General features: G+C 41.4%; 1 protein-coding gene across 6 annotated transcripts in view; it reads right to left on the bottom strand.

Annotated features, from left to right (window-relative positions):
• Nucleotides 159–19,621, bottom strand: part of LYPD6B (LY6/PLAUR domain containing 6B) — a 249,899-nt gene continuing 230,436 nt past the window's right edge. For 2 of the 6 annotated variants that reach the window (XM_018062670.1, XM_018062688.1), the window contains 5 exons: nucleotides 16,753–16,863; nucleotides 11,922–12,074; nucleotides 9,184–9,282; nucleotides 4,883–5,013; nucleotides 159–886 (listed from right to left, as the gene is read on the bottom strand). In XM_018062670.1, the coding sequence (XP_017918159.1) occupies nucleotides 722–886; nucleotides 4,883–5,013; nucleotides 9,184–9,282; nucleotides 11,922–12,074; nucleotides 16,753–16,863 (659 nt within the window). In that variant the 3' untranslated portion in view covers nucleotides 159–721. Of the gene's footprint in view, nucleotides 887–4,882; nucleotides 5,014–9,183; nucleotides 9,283–11,921; nucleotides 12,075–12,467; nucleotides 12,486–16,752; nucleotides 16,864–19,621 lie in introns of those variants that run through there. The other 4 variants (XM_018062681.1, XM_018062695.1, XM_018062701.1 and 1 more) reach the window with 3 other exon arrangements.

Genomic DNA, 19,621 nt, shown 5'->3' with positions numbered 1-19,621 from the left:
CCCCAAAGAAAGAATTAAGTCACGTTGGCACAGGCTTGCATACTTTAAGCCAGAATATAGCACCTGTAGTGCATGATCAGCTTCAACTGGCCTCCTTTATGACACTCGTTGATGTGTTTCATCTCCATGTCAGCCTAGAAACACATAAGCATGCATTCTACACTTATAATTTAAAAGCTTTATTTCCCCCCACAATTAGCAAATAGGTTTCATATTAGTTCACCTGGAAGTTTTCTTCCTATAGTGGGCTTTCTCGTTACTATACCCTCAGTGGGGAAACTGCTTTCTCTTGAGGGAAGGATTAGATTTCACAGAGATGCTCTGAACCAGTCACAGAATCGAGAGGGTCTGTTCCAGCAGCCCCTGAAGGAGTCAATTAGGTCAAGGAGTCCTTTCCCCTAAAGGTCTGGTCTGGAGGGGACAACACAGGCTACTGAACCTGCCTGTGGTAGATGTTGGCAGGACCCTCCTTGCAGAATAGACAAAATGCAGCCCTTTTGATCAAGAAACCTAACAGCTACGTAATCACTCAGTCCCTGCCAAGTCCTCTTCCTCGTGGCCTCCTGCAGGAGTACCTGAGCTAAGCAAACAGCTGGCTTCTGCTGTGAGGTCCAATGCACATCCTTCAATCTTGAAGAGATTGGTCTTCAAAGTTCGCCATTTTACAGTTGTTAGCTTGTGCTTCAGAGGACTGGTCTCTGCCTCTCCCAGGAAGGTGGCCTTATATCAACGGCAGCACGAAGGCCCAGGCCAACACCGGTAGGTAGAGCACAGGGACACCGCTGCCGGACGTCCTCTGAGCGTGCATCACAGCGAAGACCGCATTTGTGTGGTTGGTGGGTAATTCAACATTGCAGATCATCCCCTCACAGCAAGACCTACACTCCTGTTACAAAAGGAAGAGAAGAGGGGGAGAGCCAGTGAGTAATGGGAAGAAGAGGGGAGGGTTAAACAAAAACCTTCTCCAGCTCTGAGGACAGAATTTTTTTTTAATGTGAGTATATAAATTTTTATTTAAGTGCAAAATTTTTCAAAAGAGTAATGACTTACAGTATAGCAGGGTTCCCTTCTCTCCACATCTTCTCCAGCCTTCATTGTTTGTAGACTTTTTGATGATGGCCATTCTGACTGGTATGAGGTGATATCTTATAGTTTTGATTTGCATTGCTCTGATAATTAGTGATATTGAGCATCTCTTCACATGCCTTTTGGCCATCTGTATGTCTTCTTCAGAGAAATGTCTATTTAGATCTTCTGCCCATTTTTGGATTGTGGTTTTTTTTTTATGTATATTGAGCTACATTAGCTGTCAGTATATTTTGCAGAGTAATCCCTTGTTGGTGGCTTCATTTACAAATATTTTCTCCCATTCTGTGGGTTATCTTTTCATTTTGTTTATGATTTCCTTTATTGTACAAAAGCTTTTGTTTCATTAGGTCTCATTTGGGTTTGTTTTTGTTTCTATTACTCTAGAGATTGATCAAAAAAGATATTGCTGTGATTTGTGTTCAAGAGTGTTCTTTCTATGTTTTCCTCTACAAGTTTTATAGTATCCAATCTTACATTTAGGTCTTTAATCCATTTTGAGTTTATTTTTGTGTGTGGTGTTAAAAAATATTATAATTTCATTATTTTACATGTGAGTGGTCAGTTTTCCCAGCATCACTTTTTGAAGAAACAGTCTTATCTCCATTGTATATTCTCACTTCCTTTGTTGTAGATTCGTTGACCACAAGTACTTGGATTGATTTCTGGGCTGTGTTGTTATTTCTAGGTTTTTCATGGGTCTATATTTCTGGCTTTGTGCCAGTATCATACTGTTTTGATTACTGTAGTTTTGTAGCAGTGTAGTCTGAAGTTGGGGAGCCTGATTCCTTCAGCTTTTCTTTCTCAGAACTGCTTTGGTTACTCAGGGCCTTTTGTGTCTCCATACAAAATAAATTTTTTGTTCTAGTTTTGTGAAAAATGCCACTGGTAATTCGATAGGGATTGCACTGAGGCTGTATATTACTTGGGTAGTAGAGTCACTTTGACAACACTGATTCTTCTAATTCAAGAACATGGTATATCTTTCCATCTGTTTGTGTCCTCTTCGATTTCTTTCATCCATATCTAGTTTTAGAGTACAAGTCCTTTGCCTCCTGGGTAGGTCTATTTCTATGTATTTTTATTCTTTTTGATCTGATGGTAAATGGGATTGTGTTTTTAATTTCTCTCTGATCTGGTGACCTTCCAGAGGGTTCATGCCAGTGAGTACTCTCCAGAACTACCACTGCCAGTGTCTGCGTCCCTGCAGTGAGCCACACACACACACAGCCTGGCCTGGAGACTCTCCAATACCAGTAGGTAGGTCTGGCTCAGGCCCTTAAGAGGTCCCTGCTTTTTTCCCTGGGTTCTAGTGCACACAAGACCATCTGTGTGCCCTCCAGGAGTAGAGTTTCTGTTTCCCCCGGTCCAGTGGAATTCCTAAGACAGACTCCACTGCTGCTGCTTAGTTGCTTCAGTCATGTCCAACTCTGTGCTGTCCTGCGGACTGTAGCCTGCCAGGTTCCTCTATCCATGGACTCCTCCAGGCAAGAGTACTGGAGTGGGTTGCCATGCCCTCGGCTAGTGGATCTTCCCAACCCAGGGATCGAACCTGGGTCTCCCGCTTTGCAGGCAGATTCTTTACCAACGAGCCATTAGGGAAGCCCTGGCCTTCAAAAGGGCCAGTGATTCTCTGGGGGCTCCTCCTCCATTGCCAAACTCCCCTTGCCAGGCAGGGGAGCCTGATGTGGGGCTCGGAACTCTCACTCCTGTGGGAGAACTTCTCTAATAATTCTTCAGCTTATGGATTGCCCATGTGGCCAGTATGGGATTTGATTTTATCATGATTGCACCTCTTCTACCATCTCTGTCTTTGGGTGTAGGATATCTTTTTTGGTGGGTTCCAGCATGTTTTGTCTATGCTTGTGCAGCTCTTAGCTGTGCTTGTTGGTATTTTCATAAGAAAAGGTGAGCTCACATCCTCTACTCCACCAGCTTGTCTCCTACTAGGTAAATTTTCACGCTGTAATTTTTCTAAGTGGAACTTTCCAGGAATTTAGGACAGGCTTGGCAGTTTTGGCTTGGGGGTCTCTTAAGTGACTTCAATGAGACAGTAACTGAAGCGCAAACAGCAGGAGGTTAGAAACCGCTCTGAGGACAGAACTGAGTTGGTTTTTGATCTATGAGTCATCCAGGCCCTTGGGCACCCTTCCCCACAACTGACCTCAAAGTAAAAACCATCTTGAGAGTCTTTTCACTTTGACTGTGATTTATCTGCATCAACCCAGGCATAAGCAAGAGAAAGGCAAATGGAGTAAGACTGTTTATGGAGTCAACAAATCTCCTGACGGTTTGCAAGGGGAAACACCGAAACAGAAATGAAAGCTAGGAACCTTGTGGATCAGTCATTGATTTTCTTTCTCAGTACTACTTGGTAGGGGATAATTATGACTCTATTGTCTATACTAACGCCTCATCCCTATCTTTACAGTGACGCTGGCTTGCTAATCTGGCTGCTGACTGGTGAAAAACGCTAGCTCTCGCAGCACAAGCTTGTTTCGAGAGAAGCATGCACTTGTCGTAATGCCTGGTATAACACCTCCACCTGATAAACCCAGACATTCACAGAGGCTTTCAGGATAAAGTGTCTACATCAAATGGCTCCCAGAAGGGCCAGGTAAGATAAATTATCTATCTCAGTAGTTCTCAATCTTGGTTGCACATCAGAATCACCCTGAGGAAGCTTACCAAAAAAATCCTGATGCCCAGGACCTCACTCTGAAGTTCTGTTTCAATTGGTCTGAGTCTGCCCACTGCAACCCCCTTACCAGAGCCTATGAAAAGCTCCAGGAGATTCTCCTGTGTAGCCAGAGCTAAAAGCCACTAGTGGTCAGCACACAAACTTATCCACAAAACAGAAACAGAGTCACAGGCACAGAAAACAGACTAGTGGTTGCCAAGGGGGTAGGAGAAGGAAGGAGTGGGAATTTGGGATAGATGCAAACTATTATATAAATGATGGATACATAAGAAGGTCCTACTGTGTAGCACAGGGAACTCTATTCAGTATTCTGTGATAAACCACAATGGAAAAGAATATGACAAAGTATAATGGAATCACTTTGTTCTACAGCAGAAATTAATACGATGTTGTAAATCAACTATACTAAAATAACTTTTTTTTAAAAAGCCACTGGTGTCAGGACCGTTTTATGTATGTATAGGCTAAACTGAATTCTAAGATCTCATGAGATTAATACACTGTTAAGTAATTTTCTTCTCAAACATTTCAGGATTCCAGGCATATAAAAGAGTCATGCTCATTTAAAGTGGTAGAATGAGAAAACTGAAGCAACCAATTGATCTAAAATGTTACCTATAGTTCATCATAATAAGCTGGTATTAATCTTTCAGACTCTCACTTCATCTAAGCAGAGACAGTAAGACAAGGTTTTCTTTATAAAAGGTGTCACCATTTTCCTCTTTGCACCTTCTCTGTGTAACATTCTTGGTGATTTTTGGCTGTAAACAAAATACATAAGTTGGGCTCTGTAGCACTGGTCATCCTTTCATGCAGGGATGGTTTACTCTTGGAATTCCAGAGCTTACTTCAGGCAACTCACCCAAAGTCCAAGGTTAAGAACCTAGGGTCTCTGGAGTCTGAGAATTGTCATTCATTTTTAGTAGTGATACTGTTTGATGGACAGAAAGTCTTCACCTTCTTTCATCTCCTTTGTATCAGTGTAAGGGAGTCTCTCAAAGTATACACCTTTGACATTATATATCCATCCTGCCTCTATATACAACCAAACATCAAGAAACTTTTGGACAATAACTTTACACACACACTCCTTACCGTGTGTTCAGAATCTTGGCTGTGGTGGCAGCCAACAAAATGACATTCACTTCTGGAGGCACACTTTTTGGTGATGGATATACTTCTTCCGTGACTGGTAAAGTGATGTACTGTCAAACAGTATTGCGTATCTAGGCAGGGGGGAAAAATCAATTTCACTTTTTACATCACACATACACAAAAACCTTTGAACAATCACTTCAGAAATGACTAAAATTCAGGACGATCCTTAAGTTTCTAGGTGGTTTTTCTGAATAGGTACTAGCTTCTGAAGTATGTGCATTTTTAAAATGAATATAAATGGGCAGTTATCCTTTGGTGCAAGGCAAAGCTGAAAAAACAACTGAACAAGACTTTCATCAAAACTCCAGGTCTGCTCATGTCATAAGAAAGTGGCAGTATCTTTCTCTCTCCCTCTGAAGCACATGTTCTGTAACTCTAAAATAAAATGAAAACTATAAATGTGGAAAATCCCATGGATGGAGGAGCCTGGAAGGCTGCAGTCCATGGGGTCACTGAGGGTTGGACAGAACTGAGCAACTTCACTTTCACTTTTCACTTTCATGCACTGGAGAAGGAAATGGCAGCCCACTCCAGTGTTCTTGCCTGGAGAATCCCAGGGACGGGGGAGCCTGGTGGGCTGCCGTCTATGAGGTCGCACAGAGTCGGACAGGACTGAAGAGACTTAGCAGCAGCATAAATGTAAAAAGGAAGTGGGCCACAGCTCTTCCTGTCTCATTGTTTCTTTATATACTAACAGGCCATGTGGCAAACTGGGGTGAAAGCAGGTGCTTCACCTTACACGCCAAGGCGCTTTCCTTACTCATCTAGTTCTTCAGGCTCTAATCCTCCCAACGCGTGTGATTTATCCCCAAAGTATTTCTGTATTTTCTCTTCCTCTTTAGTTCTCTCTTACCTTCTCTGTCCTCCTCTGCTTGTCTAGTTCATTTTCACACAAAGGTACCTTTAACCATTCACATTTTATTACTTAAGAGTTCTCTCAAGAAACCAATTTCTCTCACTACTCTGGGACATTCTACTTTAGCTCTGTGCCTCGTATTCTAGATATCTCAGGCCAGTGAACTGCTTCTTAGTTTACTGAGAAGGGACTAAAGCAGCAGTTGCCAAAAAAGTAGGGGCAGGGAGGAGGAAAACTCGACTAAAGTTGAGAAGACAGGACTTAGAGAGCTGCCTCTGTCACAAGTGAGTAAGCCATGTGACAGCCTTTGAGCTGACTTTCTTTTTAGCAAAACGGTAAGTGCACTTGCATTTGGATAGACTTGTTGTAAGCTTTCATGTCAGCAACAGCAAATGCACGTTGTGTACCAGCAACCAGGCACTCTTCTAATATGCATTCACTCATTCAGTCCTCACAATGGGCCTTAAGACAAATCATAGTAATATCGTCATTTCACGGATAAAACACTGAGGCTCACAGTCACATGGGTAGAAAGTGATGGAAGATGAGATTCTTGTGGAGGTGGTTTTCCAGGGTTTGTGCTCTCCACCTGCACACAACTGTGCCTCTCTGTACACAGCATTGAGCCGAGCATCAGCAGAGCACCTCTACAAGAGCAGCTGACTGGGACTCAGAAGGAGAGAGAACCACTCCATGTTCTGAAAGGCATTCCAATTTGTACTCCAGACAAAATCGAAAACTGGTAGGTGCATGTGTTCATAGAGTCTGTCACACAGGCTAAAGCAGCCCTACAAAGTCAGAGTAAGAACCGGGGTAAACAAAATAATAAGTGTCATTCTTGTCGTATTTTGTTACCTAGAGACTCTATTTTAATACCACTGGCTGATGGCAGAAGCAGAGCCATAAAGGAAAACCTGAGATGACAAAGAACAATAGCCACAGGCCTGTTTGTCCCAAGAAATGGTTGACTCTCACTCCCCTTGATAATGACAAGCTGAAAGGTAAGCAGTCACAGCCTCAGAACTCCAGATGATTATTGTCTGGGGGGCTTGGCTGGTGTACAGTCACACACGCTGGAATGCAGGGTCATCTCGTGTCCATCTCTCCTCCCTGACATTTTCTTGGAGGCAGAAAACTGCAGCATCCCTCTTTTGCTCCCATGTTCCAACAAAGTTCCAAAACCCAGAAATGCCCATGCAAGTTCCCTTAAAAGTGGCTTTGATTAATGAATTACAAATTGGAACATGTACAGAACTAGTAGAAACAGCGTTTTGTTGTTGTTCACTTGCTCAGTCATGTCCGACTCTTTGCGACCCCATGGACTGCAGCACTCCAGGCTTTCAGGTCCTTCACCATCTCCCAGAGTTGGCTCAAACTCATGTCCATTGAGTCAGTGATGCTGTCTAACCAACTCATCCTTGGTTGCTCCCTTTTCCTTTTGAACAGCATTTGGTAAAATTCAAAAGAATGGGTGACAGTCATAAAGAGGCTGGACATCAATGCCCCAATCTACTGCTGTGCCAAATCCTCCCCCCTCCACCCCCCACCCCGCCAGTTCTCGGGGAAATTTAAAGCAAATGGTTAATGAATTTTACCAGCCCTCTCACACAAGCTAATAAAGAGAGGCATCTGCCTACCTCGCAAACATTGAAATAAGCGTCTATGAAAATGTAGAAACAAATCCTCAAAAGAATACATGCACAGACACACATGCACTCAAAAGCACAATCCAGTCATGTGCTCTCGAGAGCTGTAAGAGAACAAAATCTTCAGAATTATTCTTGAAAAGAAGTGATGAACAATGCTGTCCATGTAATGTCATAGTCATCTGTCTAACTTAGAGCATAAGATTCTCAGGCCCCTAGAGGTCTCCAGTGTTACCATCAATTGGCTCCACCCATTGGCATCATCAAGGGCTTCCCAGGTAGCTCAGTGGTAAAGAACCCACCTGCCAATGCAGGAGATGAAAGAGACGTGGGTTCAACCCTGGGCTGGGGAAGATCCCCTGGGGGCTGGCACAGCAACCCACTCCAGTATTCTTGCCTGGAGAATCCCATGGACAGAGCAGCCTGCTGGGCTGCAGTCCATGGAGTCACAAAGAGTAGGACTCGACGGAGCACAGCACACTCACAACCCACTGGCATTATCTGGAAGAGGTAGGCCTCTTCCACTGCCGTAAAGTGATACAGAAACTTCCAAAAGATTCACAATAATAGTAGATCTAAGTTGGTAATTGCTAAGTCTGGAAGAGTTTGTTTTTGTTGGTCTTTCACATCTGAAAACCTAAAAAAAACAGGGTATCCTAAAATACAAACAGCCTGATTTCCTTATAGTTCTAAGTAGAGGTTTTCAATTCTATCAGCACATCCTGTCTGCTTTGCATCCAAGTTTGTTTGTCTGTATTAAGTCATTCATCTTCTCTCCCCCTATGTTCGTCTAAGACCATCTTCTACTGCCCTAAAAGATAATGAAAGAGCCCACTTGGTGCCCACTTCTTCTCTTGTCCCCAACCATTCATTCTGCACACAGAAGCCAGAGCAATATTTTACAATACACCTAGCATCTGTACTCTATAGCTTCAACTCCCAACACATTTCCAATGAAATCTAAACTTCTTACCAAAACGAAGATCCTGCATGTCCTGGTCCTTATGTCCATCAAATCCTTTCTCCCCCTTCCACTAAGCCTCACCAGCCAGCCTTCCTGTTCACTGTAGAAGCCAAATCTTACCCTTGCGTTGCTGTTCCCTCTTACTGACATGTTTTCGCTATAGATCTCCACAGAGCTGATTTGTTCTGGTCATTCGAGTCTTAGTGCAAATGTAGATTCCTCAGAGATTTCCTGACTATATAGTCAAAGGCATCCATTCATTCTGTCAATATTTACCAAGTGCCCAATATGGTCCAGGTACTGGATTACACACTGGGATCTACCAGACAACTAAACAAACTAAAAAGATGCGCAAACGTTTGTCAAGTAAACAAATGAGTCACTTAAGCATCAGTGTGTCTCAAGAGGACAGAAACCATCTTTTGCTTTACAGTAAGTAGGACTTTTCTAGAAGTATCATCAAACATTTCTGACATTCTTAGAATGCCTTAGTCAACACTGTGGTCTATTTGTTCTCACTGGTAAATATTAATTAAATTCTTCCTCAAAGCACACACAACTATAAATTGAGGCTATGTCATCAGTTTCCATGTACTCTCAGATTAGTCTGATGTCTGTGATAGTCTTGTCAAAAGTTCTCTGATTTCCATAGAACGTCACCAGCCTGCTGGTTTGCTAATCTCATCACATAAGATGCCTTTACTCAGAGCCAGTTGAGAGAGATCTAAATGAGGTCTGGTCACAAAAAGAGTTCCAAACTCAGCACACTTACTTTGTGGGCACCATTTATCTTCTGCCCATCGATTGCAGTTATAATTATCCCCTGCATTTTCACAGGTAAAACACTTGAAGCTGTTTGGAAATGGTGTAGCTTTAAAAAAAAATTGCAAAGGGAAACAATATAGTTAAATTTTTCAAACATCAGATACGGAATAAAATTAGCAACTGTTACCAGAGCAAATAAAATTTACAAATCATTATCCTTACAATTTCTTTTTCTATCAAGCTGGGCTTAACTGCCAGACTTTGGGGCATTTTCTTTATCCCCTTTTCTTTGAATATTTCATCTATGAATATGCACTACAGAGTACTGCAGATGATTCCATGAGCCACTTGGAATATCCATGGTATTGTTCTATTATAATTTGGGAATAAGTGAAAGTTGAGTGGATGGGCAAAGATGGTGGTAGTATTGGGACCAATACTTTGATATATTATTGGCCCTGAAAAGAACTGGAGTCATTAACCTGAGCTTGATTCTGCCCTTTTGACTAAGAAGTAATTTATTATTATAACCGAAAGATCCCCATGACTTGCAGAGGTATAATAAAGGTTAAACAAGAGACTGCATGAAAAATCTCTCTTAGGATCCCTGACATATCAAACCACATTGATTTCCATCCCTATGTACTTGCTTTATAGCTAGGCTTAACTTCAAACAAGTAATTTCATTTGATATGTCAATTATCCCTACATTAGACATCAACCAGGAATGTAACATTTAATATCAGGATGATAGTAATTTTCAGGCCTTTGTGCTCAGGCAAGGGTGTTATAGAAACAAGAATTATGAACTGCTGGCAATCTGGAATGATAACAACTAGTATGTTCTTTTTGTCTTTATGCTTTCTTTTTTCTGCCTTGTATCTTGTTATTTTGATGGGCAAGAAATCAAACGGATAAATTTGACATTTCTCTGTACACCAGAGTGTAAAGCCCTGTGTGAAACATTTAATTCTATTTTTGAAGACTGAAATAAAGATCAAACCCAAACCATCCTAGCAACCTGACCCCAAGTTGGGATGATAATTAGAAGGCGGTGGGTATTTCACATACAGGGGAGAGTATTCTTGATGCATAAACCAAGAGCAAACTATCAAAAGCTAAAACTCAGAGGACACAAAATCAGTTACCACAAATGCATTTCAGTTTTGCCTATGCATAGGTAAATAAAGAATGAAATCCATTTTCACCTACTAATTCAGTACAGTTTAAAAAATACTAAAACTCATTGCTGGTAGTTGAATAGTTAATGTGAAAATTGGCACTACCTTTTTGATTTAGTAATTCCTAAAATCTGTTCTAAGGTCATTAGCCAGTGAAAAATGCATTTAAAAAGATTTTCAGTGAAGCATAAACATTTAGTTTGTTTATGATTGTGTGTGTGTCACTGCCAGCTGTATGAGTGAAAACATTTTTTAATGTAAGACATTAAGATACTTTCAAAATCATGGAAATGTATTCAAAATACAATGTAAAGGAATAAACGCTACTGCAAAATTAAATGTTTGATCTCAGTATGTCACATATTTTAAAACATATACATATTTAAAAACATATACAGAGAAAAAGCAACAGAAGAACATGCAGTCGAAAATCCTCACATAATCTCATGTCAGCCCTCCATATGTCCCTCTGCAGACCGTGTAGTACTATTTACTATTGAAAAAAATCCACATATAAGTGAACCCAGGCTTGGTCAAAATGTATGCCAAAATGTAAAGAAGAGTTCGCTCTGAATCTTGGGGTTATGAATAAGTTTTCTTATTCTACACATTTACCAGTCCTTTTTGGAATTTTCTATAATAATCAAGTATTAATTTTATATCTTTAATAATTTGCTCATAATAAAGTTATATCAGGCTTAAAAGGTTAAATATTTGTCAATAATTTAGATTTTATGATAATGATGTCTATGCTAAGCTATCAAGTATACAACCACTACCAAATTAGAAATTTATAATAAATGGTAGTTCAAGGTGTGTGGGGTGTACATGTGTATGGCTATGTAGTAAGTAGGCGTACACACCTACTTACTAAGGACTGAATGTCCTAAATAACAAAATACCAAGTGCAGAATGGTAACCATACAGGAGTATGAACACTCCTCATCAAGAGTATAAAGACAGTTGTTCCCAAACCTGACTCTGTGAGCAAAAAGAGAAAGAATTTCACATCCCACCCTCCTGACTACTGAATCTCTGGAGAAGAAACCCAGGAATATGTAATTTTAAAGGCTTTTGTTATAATTCTGCTACTCTTCCAGGTTTGTGAACCACTGGCATTAACATTTCTAAAACTATTTTTGTCTATCACACATTCTCTATAAGGTATATCAGAGAAGTTTTACTTGTCTGCAGAGAGAGAAAGGAGGGGAAATTTTATATATAATTTATGCAGAATCTTCCTATAGTCAAAATCCTTCTCCAAGGAAGAGATCAGCAAAGAACACTGAATTTCCCCTGCTGAGCCATTCTTAAGGACAGTGTTCAGAAAATTATTTTAAACATGAACCCTTTTAAGACTTCAGCAGGAAGCCAAACCATCTTAAAGAAATGGAGAAAATTTCTGTCACCATGTGTCACCCTTACCCATGGAAGTAATGAAGACTTTCCGATTTATGCATGATATAAACCAAATGTTCCAGAATCAGCAAGGTTACTATAGGGAAACAGAGATTTTGGTTATTCTGATCCCATGTCACGGACAATGGTGACAACCACTACTTACGATCAAGAGGAGGCCGCACATTATAGAAGTTGATGTTCTTGGCAAATACCCGGTTTTCAGAGAAGATAAAAGTCTGGACCACAGCTACAGTGAGGACGTGACAGAGGAGCAGCATTCTGACCCCAGGTGTGGGGAAGTCCAACACTCGTATACCTGTGGTGAAAAGAGACGAGTTGAGTTTCTCTGCGTTTTATACATCACTGTGCTGTGCTTAGTCGCTCAGTCGTGTCTGACTCTTTGCGACCCCATGGACTGTAGCCTGCAGGCTCCTCTGCCCATGGGGATTCTCCAGGCAAGAATAATACAGAGTGGGTTGCCATGGCGTCCTCCAGGGATCTTCCCAACCCAGGGATCAAACCCTGGTCTCCCACATTGCAGGCAATTCTTTACCAGCTGAGCCACCAGGGAAGCCCACGAGGAGTGTTTGGCTTCTGTTTGAAAAAGCTTGATTATTTAAACGTATCCAACCATCTGCTTGTTCTGTAGAGCCACACCTGTGACTTAAGGGTACTCTTCCCCATCAGGTGAAAACTAAGCTGTTGCTACCTTCTACCGGGCAGGCTCTGCAGGACACCTGGTGGCTTAGGTCCCAAGAGATGGAGCAGTGGTCCTGGCCTGCCTGCACCCCATTCCATCACTGCTCGGCCAGAACTGGCTGGGTGACTTTGTGCTGAGTCACCTGATCTTTTAACAATCGCAATTTGGTTCAACTGGGTTGCTCCACTGAAGTTAGTGAACCACCTCTCTGAAATTCCAGTCCCTGAGTCAATACTTAACGCTTGATGAATTTTGCAATTCTTTCAAAACTTGGAAGACACAATAAAAGTTGGAAAAGTAGGAAGGACAGTGAGTAAAAGGGCAACCAGATTGAGAAACAAAGCCTCAACTGGGTCCCAGAGCACACAGACACTGAAGAGAGAAAGGAGAGTCACTGTGAAAGGCCGTCCCCACCTGTATCCTGTCTCGCCAGGAGCAAGGGGAGGGGCCAGGAGATTCTCAAGGGAACAGAGTAACAGTTGTTTGAAAACCACACACATATTGTTAATTCTGGCCCACAGACACTGCTTATTGCTTTCAGCCACTTCAAGTTGGCAGGGCCAAAACCCAGAGAAAGTGGTTTGCACACAGCACTCAGTAAGGTGTTTCATCTTAATTAAGCCCACAGATTCTATCCTCTTGAAGCAGACCTGCTAGTAAGGAAACCTTCAGGAGAGATGCTCAGAGCCTGTAACATCACCACCGACAGGTTCTCTTTCACAAGCGGGAGGCGTGGGCAGCAGAAAAAGGAAGTCATTTGGAGTCCAAAGACTTTGGTTCAGGTGCTGGCTCTGCCATTTATTAGCGGCTTGACCCTGGGCAAGCTCTTTAGATTCTATTACCCTCAATTTCCTCATCTGTAAAGTGGTTCAATAACACCCAGCCTGCCCACACCCTGGGTCATTGTGACCATCCAATAGAGGCTTGGGTAGGATCACATAGAACTGTGTGCATAAGAGCCTTGTAATACAAGCTCTGTGAAAACGGTGGAATCTTGGGGTTCAAAGACAATGGCTGAACCTGTCTTCTTGCTGATTCAATAGGTCTCAGTGGGTTTAGGGAAACTTCTAAAGGAAAAAAAAATATGTCCACATATCTAAGCATAATCCCTGACATGGATATTTTCCCTGCAGCTAAGATTAAGAATGCATAATTTCTAGGGATTTTATGCCATCTCTGAGTATACTGGTTTTGCCTAAGGGGATAATAATGCCTACCAATAAGCTGAATATTAGACAAAATGCACCCATGATGGTAATCCCTACAGCTAGCTTCTGCCTCTGAGAGAACTAAGTCCCTAAGGAAGGACTCAGGGTAAAAAAAAACTTGGCAAGTTTCACAAAACAATAATGCTAAACGCTGTACACTGCATCTCAGCTCAGTCCAAAATCAGACCTAGTGATATACAAATATGTATCTCATTCTGCCCTTGCTCATTTTAGAAATCACAATTGACCTTTCACAGTTACTGGGTTTCCAAATCCTATTGTTATGCTCTTTCTTAAAAAAAATGAACATTTAACCAGCTCTGTAATTCCTTATAAACAAGTGGCTATATTGACACAAATTCTGCTTCTCCTATTTCTTTCTCTGAGATGGACTATTCCATGTCCATTATAAATCTGTAGCCAAGTAATGGATACCCTCTTTGTTATACTAGCGGAGACCCTCTGAGTAGGGGAGACTAATCCCTCTTTCACAAACATGACTGTGTTGTAAGAGCACTCACAAGTGCTCTTGTAAATAAGGTGGTGGTGGTGGTGGTTTAGTCACTCAGTTTTCTGACTTTTTGTGACCCTATGTACTGTACCCCCCCGCCCAGGCTCCTCTGTCCATAGGATTCTCCAGGCAAGAATACTGGAGTGGGTTGCCATTTCCTTCTCCAGGGGATCTTCCCTACCCAGGGATCCAACCATGTCTCCTGCAGTGGCAGGAGGATTCTTTACCACTGAGCCACCTGGGAAGCCCCTGTAATAGAGAGAGAATGCATAAGATCACAGCGTTCATATTATCTATATCCAAGTCCCTTTTGCATCACTAAGTGCCAACTATGGGACTTGAGTTGCATAAGTTTCCCAAGCCTCAGCATCTCCATCTCCAGAACAGGCATAACGACAGTCCCTGCTTCACAGTATGGAAGTGAGGGCTGAGTGACATCATGCATAGAGAGAGCTCAGCCAGTGCTGGGCACATGGTCAAAACTGTACTCACTGAGCACTTTCTATTCACTAGTAAAGATCATTAGCTCAAGTACCTGCCTTCAAACCTACCATCTGAATAGCACCTAACACCAGTTCCTCAACCTCTCTGTATCATAATTTTTGCATCTATAAAGTGGGAATAATAATAATAGTACCTATCTCATAGGGGTATACAAATTTGTTAATACATATCTATCTATCTCATTACTTATGTGCTCAGCATTTTGCTAATTCTGAAGCATTTACTATTATGAACTAATCACCAAGTACTTCGGAATCACAAGTCAGAACCCCTAATTTTCCTCACACAATCTCAGACAAAAGCCCATCCATTCAATACACCATTACTGACACCTAGTACATAACAGACATTTTCATCGCTGGATCCCCAACAAAGTCTTTGCTCTCAGGCAGTTTGCATTTTAGAGGGAGAAGACAGGCAGTACATATGGAAAAGGCCATAATTTCTGACTATTGTAAATTCTGTGGAGGGAACATGTGTGTTATGTCAGTGGACAGAAGGAACTGCTTAATATATATGGTAAGCCCAGTACATCAGAGTAGGTGACATTTATACAGGTGAATTTAGTGTTGATAAGGACATGTCCAAGCAAAGAATCAAAGGAAAAGAAACCAAGTCCTTCGATCAGAAGAAGTGTGCCTCACTGGGGGAACTCAGAAAGCAGTTAGTGTGACCAGAGCGTGCAGAGAGAGGGGAACAGACAAAGCCAGAATCGGTGAAGCCACACTACACAGGCACTTCCAGGCCATGGCAAGCATCTCAGATCCAGCCGAGTCGAGAAACTGTTCTGTTTTAGATTATCTAGTTTTGAAAACTACTCTCAAGGAAGCTTTGTCTCTGGAAAGTAGTAATTGGTCCAAAATGCCTAGTCCTATTTCTAGCCCCGGGAAGAAAGGAATACAAATAACAGTGAACACAGGAAGGAAGGATTCAGATACACCTCAAAGGTTCTTCTGGATGACATCATGCGTGATATGATGGCTCACAGAAGACTTAAAAACAACGGAAGGAACAACAAACCCAACAATTAGACTTGTGTTGTGGTTCTCCTTTCCTGGAAAAAGCACCATAGAGAATATAGTCTCATTACAAGGTCGGGGGTTTCAGGGGCAATATGTGCAAAGATCCTAACACACAGCCTGGAACACAACATGCCCTCAAAATGTGTCTGTGCAGGTTCTTCTAGAACCAAAGTTGATAATGGTGAAAAATAGGCCACAAGAATGTTGCTTCCATATAGACTAGATGTATTTTCCTTTCTGGTTTTAGTTAAAACAGCATAGTCTTATTCTATCAAGATCCTCAAAAACTGCAAAGGTTTTACCTGTCAAATGAGGGAAGCACCAAATAACAATATCTCATATTTTCCAGAGCATGTTTTATAATCTACTACATACTGCTTTTCCCATGGCACCTATATTTGTCTCTCTTTTTCAGTGTATAGGTTTGTGTTAACATGACTATTTTATTTTTCACAACCCAAAGACATTAGGATAATGAAAAAGCAAATGACCAAATTATAGTATCTGAAAGTAGTTTCACATTTGGAATCATTTCATGGAGACTCTGAACTAAAATTTATCTGCTGAGGCTTTGCTGAGTAGGCTCTTGTTGCAGTCTTTCTTGCAGAACAAGGTTATAGCAGAGTTTGTATTCTGCTCCAGAAAGGGGAAAAAAATCTTTAACAAAAGCTAGACTAACCCATTCTGTTACTTTCTCTAGGACTATCACACAGCTGAGTTCTTCATGTACCAGAGCGGGACCTGCGAGGAACTTAAGGTTATTTGTATTATCATGTCCATATATGTTTTCCCCCGGGTTAAAACCTACACATAATGGTTAACAATAGCTGCTCTCTGACTTAGAATACAGCCATTATAATTCAGCTTCCTGTAACTTGGATGTTTTCTTACTTTGACACTAACATAGCCTCACATAGACATTAGATACCTGGTCTACACTTCTCAAACCCACGGGTGGCTCAAAACATCCCCACCCCACCAACCCCCAACAAAGCTCATCACCATCATCCATCTTTCTCAGATAGAAGACCTTGTCAAAAACCCCTCACCTCTGGTGCTGGTCTTTATTTTAGGAGTCCTCTCTTTGGAAAGTATATTCATTCTTGTTCCAGAATGCAGTGTGCTTCCTTGCCAAGAGAAGGGATTTCTGCAAGGCACATCTGTAGGGTTACAGCAGGGACAGGTAACTCTCAGGCACTCAAGGAATGGCAGGTAGCCAGATGTGTAAGTTCAGGAAACTCCATATGAGACTGGCCCACTACTGCCAGGAGTAATGGACATACATGGCTCATGGTCCAGAAGCATGACTATTTCCCAGGTCCCAGCCATGGTCATCATCCCATCCTACATGTGGCATTTTTAAGCTTTCTGGGGTACGTGCAGGCCTCGGGAATGGCACACCCTTGACCTCAAGCTCTTCTGAGATAGTAAAAGGACCTCCATCACTTTTATATCCCCTAGGTCCACACTCAGCACATGGTAGATATTCAATAGATATGTTTTGGAACAGAACAATCATTAGCTATGACCTATTATAAGGAGCACGTTTCTTAGCAAGTAAGACAGATTGTGGGCAATAAGGAGCTGGCAGGGCATCCAAAGATGATAAAGATGATGGGGATCAAAAGGAGATTTGAAACCCGAGACCAAGCAGAGGTGGTAAACACCAGCACAGCTTATACAACTGCGAAAAATGAGTCAGCAAGCGCCAGGCCAACCTCCACTGCCAATAAAACAAATGCAACAGATAATTTAAGGGGAGCAGCTCTCCTAAGTCCAACATGCCTATCAACACCTGCATTAACACCTTCCTGCAAGCATCACTTATCCGTGCTAAGACACTTTAGTGGCAAACCTAATGGGCCTGCTTTCCCTTGTAAAAAGAATAGAAGGCAAAGAGAAAATGCAACATAAGTGTTGGAATTTTACTCACAGTGGAAAAGATCAAAACATTCCTCAGAAAAGGAGAAATTTGCCAGGAAACTTTACAATCTATCACAAGGGTAGTACTACTTGTTTCCAGCTATTTGAGTTTGACCAATGGCGATATTCTGGTTCCCAAGAAATTTGGCAAGACGATCCACGGGCTATAGGCTGAGACTCTGCTTCAGCTGTCTTCCTTGAGGGGACCTGACCTGGGCGATGAGAGCCTGCAGCTCAGAGTTGACCCTCTCTGACAGATTCTTTGTTCCCAGTCCCTGGATAATTCCTCCCCCCGCCCCCAACCCAAGTTTAAATATTGATTTTAAAGATATTTAATTTAGCATTTCTATGTGCCTGAAGCAAAATACAAGAGAGAATTTTAGCTTATGCTCAGTCCATCATCTTTATCTGAAAATACAAAAATCTCCATGGAGTACCATGGATTTTACTCTTGCATAAAACATTCCATAGGGAAAAATGGAATCATGATTGACCTCTCTTTACAGCTTGTCCAAATCTTGAAAGCAGCATGTTTATAAGTCGGGCATTCATACTAGGTACTGTGCTAAGCACTTATATCCAACAGTGGGTAAGAGACATAGTCCCTGTGCTGTCACACATTATTGGAGCCCAGAAGTTAACGTGAGCCACTGGTGAATTATGACTGTCAAATATTAATACTGTCATCTTTGAGGGGGAAATGATGGGCTTTAGATTCAGGAAGACCTAAAGACCCTGATACTGGGAAAGACTGAAGGCAAAAGAAGGGGGCAGCAGAGGATGAGATGGTTAGTTAGCATCACTGACTCAATAGACATGAATCTGAGCAAACTCCAGGAGATAGTGATGGACAGGGGAGCCTGGCATGCTGCCCGCCCATGGCGTCACAGAGTCAGACACAACTTAGCAACTGAACAACAACAAACAGGATAAAATTCTAGTTCTACATTTCATAATCAGGTGACCACGGAGTTAAGAAGTACTGTCCACATTTGCCAGAAAGACAAGTGAGGCTTAGAGTCGGTGGGTAAATTTTCTAAATTGTGTGGACTGAGTGCAATAACATAGGTAACTCCTATTTTACTGAGATGATGTTTAAGACTTGTTCTCCCTCTCCTTTCCTCCCCTGAGGCTTCTTCAGACAATATTAGCAGAATAGAGATCAGATCAAGGGAAATAACTGTCTTACTCCATTCCATATCAGCTGGACTAAATCTGGTACACAGTGTGGAGTTCTGTGCAGTCACTTTTCAAGAAGATTCTGAAGTTCTCTCTATTGCAACCAAGTGGAGAGCTGGGATGAATGACTGCCAAGGTTCCTTCACTTCTAATATTCTATGATTTTAGGGGAAGAATATTAGTGAAGACTTTTAGTTATGCCATAAAAAGTCATAATGAATACAATATTACCATAATATTTCAGATTCCCACTGTTCTCTTTTAAAGAAAATCTTTCAAAAAATCTCATCGAACACAGGATCAAAAACTCACAGAACGGAGTATCTCATTTCTAAACATAAAGGTGTGCATTTTACAGTGTTAAGATGGGAGTTTTTCCTACTACATGCAATGTGGTACAAGATACTGTCTAAAACTGTGCTAACATTAAAATCATTTCATTATGCAAACCAAATTTAAATCTAATTGTGAATTAATATAGGGCCCATGAGTATGTAATTTGGGTGAAGAAATTAATCTAATCAATTGTAAAGAAATCTTTTTAAATGGGATTCAAATTTTAAGAAATAGCTAAAAGATACTTCCAAAGTAATAGCTTTTCAGTTGCATTTTTGTCCATGATATAATTTTACATCTTTTCGAGAAGGCTTTCATGACACTGGAGAAATAAGACAGTAAGAATTCCAAATGAACAATATTTAAAAGCTTAGATGTTTGAGACTTGGAAAATGGATTCCTTTTAAAAAGGATCAAGATTGGTTTGTCGTGTTTCATTGAACTCTTTGGACAAATGGTAGAGACCTAATAAAATATGTT

The sequence above is a fragment of the Capra hircus genome, chromosome 2, assembly GCF_001704415.2.
Source record: "Capra hircus breed San Clemente chromosome 2, ASM170441v1, whole genome shotgun sequence".
Taxonomy (NCBI): Eukaryota; Metazoa; Chordata; class Mammalia; order Artiodactyla; family Bovidae; genus Capra; species Capra hircus.
The sequence above is the reverse complement of the archived record's forward strand: the minus strand, read 5'-3'. Positions and strand labels throughout refer to the sequence as shown.